The sequence below is a fragment of the Sarcophilus harrisii genome, chromosome 3, assembly GCF_902635505.1.
Source record: "Sarcophilus harrisii chromosome 3, mSarHar1.11, whole genome shotgun sequence".
In the NCBI taxonomy this organism is placed as follows: domain Eukaryota; kingdom Metazoa; phylum Chordata; class Mammalia; order Dasyuromorphia; family Dasyuridae; genus Sarcophilus; species Sarcophilus harrisii.
The window spans coordinates 220,157,958-220,171,343 of record NC_045428.1 but is presented as its reverse complement, the minus strand read 5'-3'; the positions used below and the strand labels follow the sequence as shown (position 1 = coordinate 220,171,343).

The 13,386-nt window shown below is 36.0% G+C and overlaps 1 protein-coding gene across 3 annotated transcripts in view; it reads right to left on the bottom strand.

Moving 5' to 3' along the window:
• The window catches only part of SLC9A7 (solute carrier family 9 member A7), a 195,090-nt gene that overhangs the window by 7,662 nt on the left and 174,042 nt on the right, over window positions 1-13,386 (bottom strand). For all 3 annotated transcript variants that reach the window (XM_031959079.1, XM_031959080.1, XM_031959081.1), the window contains 2 exons: window positions 13,197-13,279; window positions 6,047-6,152 (listed from right to left, as the gene is read on the bottom strand). In XM_031959079.1, coding sequence (XP_031814939.1) covers window positions 6,047-6,152; window positions 13,197-13,279 — 189 coding nt within the window. The remainder of the gene's footprint in view (window positions 1-6,046; window positions 6,153-13,196; window positions 13,280-13,386) is intronic.

Sequence of the window (13,386 nt, the reverse complement as noted above, 5' to 3'; positions counted from 1 at the left end):
ACAAGGCCTGTGGATTCTGCCCCCATGATCTCGCTTACATTTGCCTCTCCTCCTTGTTCACCTTCATACCCTCAACCACAGTAATAGGTTCCTCCTTAGTCTTCCTGTTCTCTCTCTCCAATCTATTCCTTCCAAATGTTGTCAGTCACCTTCCCAATGCATGTATCTGACTGACCACATTCCTCTTTGCAAAAATCTGCTTTCAGCTCTCTCCATGGTGCACCAAATAGGACAAACTATAATCTGGTATTCAAGGCTCTTCATAACCTGGCTCCAATTTGCCTTTTTAGTTTCATTTCACATTATTTCTTTTCACACCTTTGAAATACCAGCAAAAAAAAAAAAAAAAATCAATCATTCACTAGTAATACCTGTATCTTTTCCCCACTCTATTCCTGGAATAATCTCTGCCCCGACATCAGTTCTCTATCTGTTAAATTCCTTTTTTTCTTTAAAGGCCCAACTCAGTTCCCATCTTATCAGTTCTCATGATCACATATCTGAAGCTAGAAAGTGCTTCAGAGTCCAGGCCAACCTCCTCATTTGAAATGTATTTTATTTTTCCAATTAAAACATTTGTCTTTTCTCTTTTATCTCTCCCAACCAATCTTGAAAAGAAAAGAAAAAAACCAAGCCTTTTTAACAAACATGTATAATCAGCAAAACTAATCTCTACACTAGCTATGTTAAAAAATGAATAACTGCATTTATTACTTTGATAGTATAACCTCTCTGTCTGGAGGTGGGTAGAATGATGTCATCTGGGATTAAGATCAATCCAGGGCTTTTAAGTCTTTCAAACCTGTTTTTGTGTTTGTTTTCATATAAATTAATTTCCTGCCTTCCTTATACTTATACTTGGCAATGTGGCCAGGACACATCTGGCTTAGAACCCAAAAGCTTGAATATATCAAAAACATATAAATACTAATTGGGAAACTCCTAGCCCTTAATGTGACCGAACATCAGCTGGATGATTTCCTATTTGAAATTAAAGCTGCTATTCACTCCTCCAAGGCTGGATGACTGATATATATTGAGCTGTCTTTGATTTAAAATAGACCCATAATATTGTAACTATTCTTTATTACTCTCCCTGAACTGCTCTGACACCTTTACCTTTGTGGGAGATTCTGATACCTAAATTATCTTGCTTGGCTAGGAAATGCTAATTTTAATTAACAGTCTCTTCCCTTCCCTTTTAAATTGTGGATTTCTAGTGGCTTTTGCTCATTTTACTTTGATAGAAGACACAAGTCTTCTAAAGTTTCTCTGAAACTGAGCCTTTTGTCATCTTGATATAGCACAATTAGTATTTCATCACATTCATACTACAATCATCCATTCTCCATCTGATGACCACCCCCTTAATTTCCAGTTTTTTTCCAACACCAAATCAAAATGAGGTGTTAGAAATATATTTGTACATATACATTCATTTTATAGATCAGAAAACTGAGTTCTCATGGAGGTTGAGTGACTTGTTCCCAAGGTCACAAACAGTAAATGGCCCTCCTGGGATCTGAACCCAGATTCTCCACAGAGCCTTCCCTCATCCTCATCTTCCTCAGTCTTAAGTGAATACTAACCTTTCTAATCTCTTATACCATCCTATTTAGAAATCCCACTATGCATTAATATTATAATTTGTATTGTGGTTATTTGTATGCTTCAGTTATCTTCCACCAGATAGAAAACTACTTGAGGATGGAATAATCTGTTTTAACTTTTCAACCTCCTATCCCCAGTACAAGGCAGAGTACAGAGTACATAGCAAGTACTGAATAAGTGTTGAGTTCATTTTCTGTAACTTCTGAAATTGATTTAAATGATCTTAAAAAAGTAGCTCTTTTTCACACAGTAGAACAGATATCTTCAAGACATGTGTAGGGTTGAAACAGGTTGGGAAATAGTTAATTTTCAAATTTAATCCACAGAAGTATTATCTTAATGAGTCTTTAAAGTATTCTCGACTGGGATTAGTAAAATTATGCTAATTAACATGATTAGTGAACCATTATTGCATCTAGCCTAATTAAAATAAAAGGCAGCAGGATTTCTCTGAAAGACAAATCAAATCCGGAGAGAAACACTGCTGAACTGCATGGAACATGAGACTTTAATGCTGAAGTGGTTTAGAGTTTCATTAATGCTGAAAAGGTGAAGCTGAATCACAGTCTCTACTCAGATCACAGAAATCACAGTGTCTAATTTGGCTGGTTGAGGTGGCCTAAGCAACATTTTTTAAACTGCTTAAACATATGGAAATTCAAAACAATGTAACTTGTATTCATTGTTAACTATACCATTAATAGGATATATAATTACAAAACTAGCCTTTTAATCCACAAGGTCACATACTTCTATTATAGCAGGTGATCAGCATATTAGCTGAGCTGACCAGAACAGGGAATGACATTTAGAAACCCACTAGAGGGGCTTTTAAACTTATCTGGAGACATCACTGTGCAACCAGAATTATGATATATTTTTAAATGGGGGTATTGTGAGGCATATGTCAGGACTGGGTTGAAGCAAAAATGTCTAATGGGGAAGGCTCAACAAAATCTTAGCAAAATGAAATGTGGATGACAATATTTAGAGCTAGAATAGGCCATAAAATCCATCTAGTCCAACTCTTTTACATTACAGATGAAGAAACTGAGGTTCAAAGCAATGTAGCTAATAAATAAGGTCTTGAATCTAAGTCTTCTCACTATAGAACCATCTGGTCTTTGCACTGCCCCTCTAGTCTTCCTCATCATCTAGGCAGGGGTAGTGGCCCTACAAAGAAATATTAAATACAGTCACTTCTCTTTGGAAAGCCTCAGAATTCTTTCAAAGCTTAACTCAGATTTATCTCTTCCTTTGGGAAACAACCATAATTCCTTTTATTGTTAGCATCCTCTCCAAACCCAATTTTCCTTTTAGAAAGAACTTCTTAAACTTTTTCCACTTATGACCCCTTTTCACTTGAGAAACTTTTATGTGACCCTAGTTATATAGATATATAATATAGGTATACAAATCAAACATTTACTGATAACAAACATTTCATGATCCTTCATTTAGTTATATGACTCCCATATGGGGTTGTGATCCACGGTTTAAGAAACTTTGGTTTAGGGAACTTACTCTTTTCTAATTAAGTTATTTAATATGTTGATTTTATGCTAATGCATAAAGCACTCGAGACAGCTCTGCATAAACTCTAGTCTCTTACTATTAACTTTCAGATGAAATACAAACCCCTCTCTGGCATTTAATGCCCTTCACATCTGATCCCACCTACCCTTTTGGTTACCCCTTCCACATTGTGAAGGTTAAAGGTGAGGTGCCCCTCTGATTTGGAAATCTATGTAAAATTTTTTGGCTCTCCTTTTGTACCGGAGATAAAATCTGAATTATTATGGTATTAGAAGATAAAATGCATTGATATTATATAATACTATACATATATTTTATGTATTTCTGAGTTTCTAAACTGTTTCTTTGTTTTCTGTTGACCTTTATGTGTCATCTGTGGCTTCTGTAAAACTACCCCAAAATTCCAGCTGCTAAGACTGCACTCTTAGTTCACTTATGTTTCTCAAAATCACTGGCTTCCTTCAAAATTTAGTTCAAATAACCCTTCCTATAAGAAGCTTTTAATTAATCTCTTCAGTTACCAATATCCTTTCCCTCACCAATTACCTTGTATTTAGTTTATATACTTTACATATTTATTTTGTGTGTGTGAGTGTGTGTGTGTATGCATATAATACATATGTACTTTGCCATATCTATAGCTAATAGGCACTATATATGTTTGCTATATAGTTTACATATTTACCTTATACATACACCTATAAATATGTATACATCTACATACACAAACATATCTTTTATTCACAGCACTTAGCAGAGTCTTTGTGATGCGTTACTGACTTTGTCACGTTTGACTCTTTGTAACCCCATTTGGGGTTTTCTTGATAAAGAGACTGAAGTGGTTTGCCACTTCCTTCTCCAGATCATTTTACAGATGAAGAACTAGAGCAAACAGCCTTGCCTAGGAAGTGTCTGATGCCAGATTTGAATTCATGAAGATGAATCTTCCTGATTTCAATCCCAGTGTGTCATCTGGGATGTAGTAAGCACTTACGTGCCTGTTTATTGACTAAATGATCACATTATTACTTTTTTGAAATACATTTGCATTTTAATGTAGGCCTTGAGGGAAAAATATCTTAGCCCAAAGGAATAATAGATACAAGAGGAGGATTTGTTTGTTTTTTTGGGGGGAGGAAGGATTTTTTTTAGGGGGGAGAGAGGAGAGAACAAGAAAGGCAAGTCTTATATTACTGAAATCATACTATATACAAGATTATATACTGCACCTAGACATGGTGTAACTTTATATTTGATAAACATATAGCAGAACTCTATTGAATACAGCATGGTACAATGGAAAGAGTACTAGACCAGTAGTTAGAGCAATGAAGTCCTGCATAGGTAGGTGAGGTTGGCTGAGAAAGACTGTAGCATTGCCATGAGGCAATCAGGAAAGGGAACTGATGGAGATAACCTTAGCCCCACCTTGCCGTGTCCAGCCAAAAAATCCACGTTATGTCAAGACCTCTCCCCCACTCCCAGGCCCATCCTCTGTGGGGGTCATGGGCAGTAGCACTTTGCTGTGTCCTGTCAGAAATCCCAGCCATGTCCCTGAGGTTAAATTTTTCCTATAGATCTGTCCATGGCCCATGTCATCTTGGCTGAACCCTTTCGGGGTGGTCCCCCATGACACTCTGCCTTCGTGCTGTCTTTCCCCCCACTCCTCTTCCATACCATGTGGGTGTCTCTCCTCTCAAACCTCACTCTGCCTATGTTGTATTTCTATAGCTAACTTAATTCTTTTAGGGTGCTGCCAGCTAAGGGCATACTCAGACCTCATAGGGTGTTTCCTTACTCCTGGCTAATTGTGAGTTCCACTAAGAATCTTGTCTTTTCCATCATTAATTATTTTATTTATTTAATTTTTTTGTTATTTTTTGATTATATATATACATTAACTTTTTAATATATCTATATATTTTACTGAAGCAATTGGGGTTAAGTGACTTGCCCAGGGTTCACACAGCTAGGAAGTGTTAAGTGTCTGAAGCCAGCTTTGAGCTCAGGCCCTCCTGACTTCAGGGCTGGTGCTCTATCCACTGCACCACTAGCTGCCTTAAATTTACCTTTCTTTACGAATCATGTTGGGAGAAAAAAATCAGAACAAAAGGGAAAAACCACAAGAAAGAAAAACAAACAAACAAAAAAAAGTGAACATAGTCATCGTTAATTATTAAAACCCCTTTCCTTGCTAAGTGTTTTCCCAACTTTTTGTGTAACCTCTTCCCCAAAATAAGCCTATTTTTTGCCAAACAGATTGGCCAGTGTGAATTCTTCACATGATCGAATCCCAATATTTGTTGTCTGGTGCCTACAAACCACATCATTTGCTTCTCCAACTATAGCAAAAGGATGTGGATAATTCCTTTAATCTCCTTGGGTCTTAATTTCTTTATCTGTAAAATGAGGGAGCTGTACTGGATGGTCTACAAAGTTATATAGCTATGATGTTATGGAAAGCACATTACAACTGTATTGTTTAGTCTTTTCCGTTGTGTTCATCACTTCATGACCCCTTTTGAGGTTTTCTAGGCAAAGGTGCTGGAGTGGTTTGCCACTTCCTTCTCTAGTTCATTTTATAGAAGAGCAAACTGAGGCAAATCGGACTAAGAATTTGCTCAAGATCACACAGCTAGGAAGTGTCTGGGCTGGATTTGTACTTAGGAAAGATGAGTTTATAATTAGAATTTATTTTAAAGCAGGGAAGAGGAAGGAGGTTGAGGAAAATGATAATGTGGGGTAGAGAGTGTCCTGAAAGTGCTATAGGGGTCTTGTGAGAAAAATGCAACCTTACAAAGGCTTTCATAACATTTTAGCACAATTAACAAAAGTTTCCGCTCCCCTCTCCCCCCCTTATGTAGAGGACAGATGTCTAACCCCAATGTGCTGTACTTACTTCATATACCTGTGGACTGGTCAGGCATCGAGCCAGGAGACCACACCAGGCTGGGAGGGTTGTAGTTAATGGTGGTCCACTATGAGTGAGAATAGGCTTCAAGTAACTTTTTAAAAAGGCAAAATCAAGGAAAAAAAAAGACACTGAGGAAAACACACACATACATAAAACAAAACCTACAAGATTGTTATATCTGGCATCCTATTAACTCCAAACTTTTATTACCAACTACTTACCCACTTTACCAGTATTATGATTGACGACCTCTGTTACCTACTACTTATCCACTTCACCAGTATTATAATTGACATTCATTACAATGACTTTTAAATACTTCCTAAATCAATGAAAGATTAATTTCAGAAGTTAAAAAAAATCTTTGAGATTCTTAGTTTAATGATCAAAAAACATTTCTACATATACAGAACACAAGAGGCTTCTCTATGAAAATATGATTCTCTATTTCATAACTGCATTTTAAAAATTTTTACATGTAATTTTCAAAACTGCCTTGCTTGTTTGCTTCCTTATTTTCAAGAGAGTTAAGGTATAAGCTGTCCTATACTACATCAAAATTTTTTGAAAATCAGCATTCTGGGGCAGTTAGAGATAGCAGTGGATAGAGCACCAGTCCTGAAGTCAGGAGTACTAGAGTTCAAATTTGACCTCAGACATTTAACACTTCCTACCTGTGTGACCCTAGGCAAGTTACTTAACCCCAATTGCCTCAGCAAATAAAAAGAAAAGAAAATCAGTATTTTACCTCTAGCACTCATGGGAGCCTTCAGATAACCAGGGCATCTGAAATACCAAAGCATTTCTTTCCCCAGGTGTAATGTGTTAGAATTCACTTTTACAAATAATAATAATAGCTTTTTATTTTTCAAAATACATGTAAAGATTGTTTTTAACTATAACTTTCTAGATATTATTACTTTCTAGAAATACATTTGCATTTTAATGTAGGCCTTCATCCTACCCATCCAAACCTTAAGTGTTCCAAATTTTTCTCCCTTCCTCTTTCTTCCCCTTCTAGACAGTAATTCAATACAGGTTCAACACATGTAATTCTTCTAAACACATTTCCACATTTGTCATGCTACACAAGAAAAATCAGATCAAAAGGGAAAAAATAAACATGAGAAAGGAAAAAAAACCAAGCAAACAAACAACAACAACAAAGGGTGAAAATACTATGCTTTGGTCCACATTCAGTCTCTGTAGTTCTCTCTCTGGATATGGATGGCCCTTTTTCCATCACAGGTCTACTGGGATTGGACTGAATCACTTTATTGTTAGAATCCTTACAAAGTGTTAAGTCACTTATCTAATTTAGCATGGTACTTAGCAAGTTCTCTAGCTCACTTATGTATTGAAGTACTCATTGGAGTTCACACTTTTAGGAGATTCATAAGTCAGGATTCAGTATGAGATTCACAAGTTACACCACCCACAATCCCACTCTCAGAGGAGGAGTCAACCTTTGAGTTCACACCTCTAAAAGAGCATAAAGGCACGAGCCTCAGTTAGGAGTCAGTAGAACTGAAGATTCAGAGAGAGCTGGAGGCTGAAGCTGGCAGAGGCAAAGGACAAGCTGCAAGAGCTCTTGGAAACAAGGAGGGAGACAGGCTCTAAGAAAATTAACTGGGATTTGAACTTTTAACAGCTGGCTGCATTTAAGGTGATTATTACTTGGAACTGAAACCAAGGCTGGCTCTAGAAGCCCCCCAGGAAATCTGCTCCCAGAGAATGATTATATATTTTAGAAAAGAGAACACTACACCTTATTGTTGAAAAGAGCCAAATCCATCACAGTTAATCATCACATAATCTTTTTGTTGCTGTGTACAATCTTCTCTTGGTTCTGCTCACTTCACTGAGCATTAGTTCATGTAAGTTTTTTCAGAGCTTTCTGAAATCACCCTCCTGATCATTTCTTATAGAACAACGATATTCCAAAACATTCATATAGCAGAACTTATTTATTCGTTCTCCAACTGATGGACATCTACTCAGTTTCCAGTTCCTTGCCACTACAAAACTGGCTGCTACAACCACATTTTTGCACATGTACATCCCCTTAGGGACTTCCCTAAGATCACACAGCTAGTAAGCATTTGAGGTTAAATTTGAACTTGTGTCTTCTTGATTCCAGGCCTAGTGCTCTATCCACTGTGCTACCAATCAACAGATATCAGAGGAAGGTCTGCATCTGGCTATTTAAAAATGCTCAGCTACTTTTAAGGAACAAGGTCAGAGTTGGAATATATTAACTTCAATTGAGTGTGTGGAAACCACAAGGTATTCATCCCATTACTAGGAACAATGGATATGATTTTGATAAAAGTGCTGAGTTTATCTTTGGATTCTACAATGAAAAAGGTGGAGAATTAGATAAACACAAGGTCAATGATTCAAGAAGAAAGAAACAGAAGCTGGGGATAAAAGGGTAATGCAAAGGTAAAAAGTCAAACAATTTCTGGTTACATGAAAGGATTGTTTTTCTGAAGATGGGCATCTATTTTCATTTGAAACAGGAAAATAGAAAATGGATTTGAAATGTTCAATTTGATATTTGGATTAGATGATGAAGAACTTCTAGTTCTGAATAGGTTACAAGGGGACTTTTAGGGCATAGCTGATGATTTTAAGAATCAATAGGAAAAAAAATGAATGATTCTATAAGCAATTCTAAGACCTAGAAGGAGCCTCATCTATCTTCTCAAGAGGCCATGGGCTTAGTTTACTGGCTCAAGCAGGCCATGAATAAAGCCACTCAAAATACATGCTTATCTAGTTTATTGTTGTGAAGTATTCCTAGGAATACAGACCCTATGAGCTCCCCATTCAGGCCTGAGAACCTACGCTCCCACATACAAGTAAACGATGCTTCTTAATATCTATCTAAACTTTCTTTTTACAACCAAAATCCATTCCTTCTTGTTTTACATTCTGGAGAAAAAGGGAGGGATGGAGGGGAAGGAGGACAGTATAGCCAAGGTCATCCTTGCAGTCAGGAAGCTTACAATTCAAATTATTCCTCTAACATATATTGGCTATGCAACCCTGAGAAAAGTAATTTATTTTCAAAAAACTCTAAGATCATAGGTTACAGGCAAGCTGTCTGTAATATATATATATATATATATATATATATATATATATATATATATATATATGTATTTTTTCCCCTAGTGAAGTGAGTTTCCATACAGGGTATTCCCTATACATGTCCAGACAAACAAAACAAAACAAAAATGAAAAAAACTGAACTTTTTGGATACCAAGTGACTTCTTGGTTGTCTTTATCAAAATCTTTCCTATTTCTTAAGATCTCTTATGATCACCCCAGTCTTTTCTTCTTTGAACTATGAAGCACTCCCCCTCTCACATTTTTAAAAGTTTTCCTAAAGGATTTTCTTTGCACACATGCATGCATACACATGCACACACATATCATATGTATATATGTATATATGTATATATATATATATATATACACTATCTCCTTCTTCTGAACTCTTCAGTGTCACCTTTTTAAATGCAGAGACTAGACATGCATCTTATTTACCATACTGAACAACTTAAAAGAAATTTTGTCCATGTCTGTCCAAGGTTATGGCCTTTTGTAGTGCTCACTTGAGCAATCTGTCAATACAAGATACCACTGAGAAATGAAGAGAACACAAAGTCTGGCTTGTCTTAATTTGCAGCTAAAAAAACAATATTAAAATGGAATATACTCCTGAATTTGCTCCAGAAATGTTAAGATTGCCAAACACAGAACAGGAACTCTTCCCTAAATGGACAAATTGTCTCAATTCCACTTCCATCTGTCACTTCCTAATTATGGAATCATTTCACTGTCTCTGTTACATATTAGCTCATATAAGAGGAGAAGCAATCACTACCTTTGGGCTAACTTGCAAAATGACCTATTTTTAATAAATATTCTGCCAAAAAAAAGGAGATAGGGAATTTTTCTCTGATTTAATATAACCTTTTGATCTCAAGTTTCAAGTCCAATCAAATTCTAAAAGGGCAATGGAACCGTAAAATTCAGATTAGAAATCTACTGGAAATTCTTTAAATTTCCATTTAGTATTAAGGAGGACAGAAAACACTGGTTCTGGAATATGAGTGAGATCTTGGTTTTAAATGCAGCTTGTCATTTGCTTTGTGATCCTGAACAAGTCAATTAACCTCAATGGGCCTCAGTTTCACCATAATGAAATTAAGCGGATAGCCAGCAAATCTATGTGCTTAATGATCCTAAGATTCTAAGTGAAAAATATGAGATATGAGCAGAAAAAGTCTGAACTTTTACCCTTAACACTTTCAAAAGAGTAATTATAGAATGCTTTTTCATTACACACCTAGGGTCAATCACCTAACCAAGGGGGAGCCAGAATTCATTTCTTCTGCTGGGCAAATCCTTCTTTCACTCCCTCTTTTGTTCTCATTTTCTAGCATTTTTATAAGCAAGTAAACTAGGCTGATCCTTTAAAGGGGGAAGGGGAAGAGGAAGAGGAGAAAGTTATGTGTCCTTAAAAGAGAGGTTTAACCTGGAGAAGGAGAAATTACGTAAGATGATGACTTCTGGGGGAGATGTTTTATGAACTGTTTCAATATTGTCTAACTCTTTGTGATCCTCTTTGGGATTTTCTTGGCAAAGATAGTGGAATGGTTTGCCATTTCATTCTCTAGCCCATTTTAGAGAACAGGAAACTAAGGAAAACAGGGTTAAGTGATTTGCCCAGGGACCAGATTTGAACTTGGGAAGTTACCAGTAAAATGTATTTTAATTGGATTTTAAGACCAGGGAAAGTTTACTGAATTTTAAGCCTTCAGTATAAATTGATGGCCTAATTTAGGCTTGGCTTACAATATTATGAGAAAGGACCTCAAATTTAAAAATTTTTGACAGAAAAAATGTTTTTCTTTATTCCTGGCTAGTTAGTACTACTTTATAGCTCTATATAGTAACAGTTTAGACCTTTCTCTTAGGAATTCTACAAAATAAACTCATTAGGAGCAAAGGTCTCAGAAAGTTGAGTCATCAGTTGGAGTTGCTCCAAGATCATTCATTTTAAGGAAAGTACTCAGAAGTCAGTCATGTCATTCCTTGATTTCTTTCTGAGGGTCTCTTAATTGATATCTTATTTTCAATCCAAGGTAGGTGCCCCTCCCTACTAATCCTCCCCAAAAGGCTGAATAACTATTTAAGAGTGTTGTGGAAAGTATTCCTGTTTAGACACAGATTAAACTAGGTAGACTCTGAAGTTTTTGAGGACCAATTCCTTAAGCTTTCTAAATTTTATTTACTTCTATTGAGCAAAGAAACTAAAAAAAACTTAAAACTGACATTTATTATTAGAATCCAGATATTTAAATTTTAAAAGGGAAAAAATTAAACTCCTATATTTGACCTCAAAAATCAAGTGCTCAAATCCAAGATAGGGGACATAGGACTGAGATAATATAAATTAAATAAGAAAGAAGACCTGGGGGTTTAGCTAGACTGCAAACTCAAATTGAGTCAACAGTGTGCCAAGGTAGTTAAAAAGTTCATGTGATTTTAGATTGCATTAACAGAAGGACATTGTCCAGAATGGGACCTACCCAGGTCAAATCACTTCAGGGCATCTCCTTTTAGGAAAGATTTTGATTAGGTACAAAGCATCTAAAGAGAAGTGATCAGTTCAGGGCATGTCATTTTAGGAAATTTATTAGTGAAGTATAGAGTACCCAGAGGAAGGTGATCAGGATAGTAAAGAGAATTGAAATCATACTATAGGAAAACTGGTTGAAAGAAATGGAGATAAAAAGAAAAAAAATCTTGGAGTACATGGTAGGGATGGGGTGGGAGAACCACAAAAGCTATGTACAAATATCTAAAGAGCATTCATGTGAAAGAGCCAGTATGTTATGCCCAACAATTAGGAAATGATTGAACAGGTTGTGTTATATGATTGTTAATGAAATATTATTACGCTATAAGAAAGAATGAGCAGAGCTGATTTCAGAATAACCTGGAAAAACTTATATGAAGTGAAATAAGTAGAACCAGAACATTATAGGAATACTGTGTGATGATTAACTGTGAATAACTTAGTTCTTTTCAGCAATACAATTCCAAAGGACTTATAATGAAAAATTCTATCCATAACCAGAGAAAGAATTGATGAAAGCTGAATGTAGATAGATAAAAACATATTATTTTTCGCTTTCTATATTTTTTCATGTTTTTTTTCCCCTCCTTTGCATTTTTGTCTTCTTTTACAAGACCAGTATAATAATATGTTTTGCATGATTGAACGTGTATAATATACCAAATCACTGTCTGGAAGGCTGGAAGGGTAAGGAAAGGAGAGAGAAAATTTGGAGCTCAAATTAAAAAAAAATGAATGTTCAAAATTATCATTACATGTAACCTGTATTTAGAAAGAAAAGAAAAAATAAAGAACTAGTATTATAGTTGTCCTAACTGGTTCTACCAGGTAGAATGAGTAGTAATGGGTAGAAATTGCAAAAAAAAGTAGACTTTTGTAGCTGGGCAGCTGGGTGGCACAGTGGACAGAGCACTGGGTTTGAAATCAGAAAGATTCATCTTTCTTAGTTCAAATTCAACCTCAGACACTACTAGCTGGATAACCCTATTATCACAGGACTCTGTCTCAGTTTCTCATCTGTAAAATGAGCTAGAGAAGGAAACGAACTACTCCATTATTTGGGCCAAGAAAATTCTAAATGAGGTCACAAAAAGTTGGATACAACTAAAAAAATGACAAAAAAAAAAAAAAGCCAATATTTGAATCTGGGAAATAGCAGATTCTTCCACCAGAAATCTTCAAGCAAAGCATGACTCTATTATGATGGGAATGTTATACAATTATTTGTGGTCAGATGGGAACAGGTTAAGTTAGACAAATTCTGACGGCCCTGCCAACTCAGATTTCATTCCTTAGAGTCTATTCTTAACATGCTTATTCATGACTGAGCAAGCATAAACTTTGTCTAGGAATGGCACTGACTTCATCTGCATAGGACATATTTCTAGAGGCATTCATCAGTAGCCATTAGCCCCAGGAGTAAGAAACATCTGAGCATCAACTTCTTAAGCACAGAGGGATGGTGTTTAAAAGGATACTTGTGGTCGAAGCTGTACCATAGCCTGAATATCCAGGCACTTTCCTGCTTTGTTCGGTTTCCTCTTGCAGCATCTGGACCATCCTAGAAACAAGAAAGAGAAGAGAATGCTCAAGCTAGTTGCAAAGCAGAATGGGGAAAATGGAAAGAGGAAAAATTCTCTTATTCTTTTGTTTAGGGCTAAAAAAGCA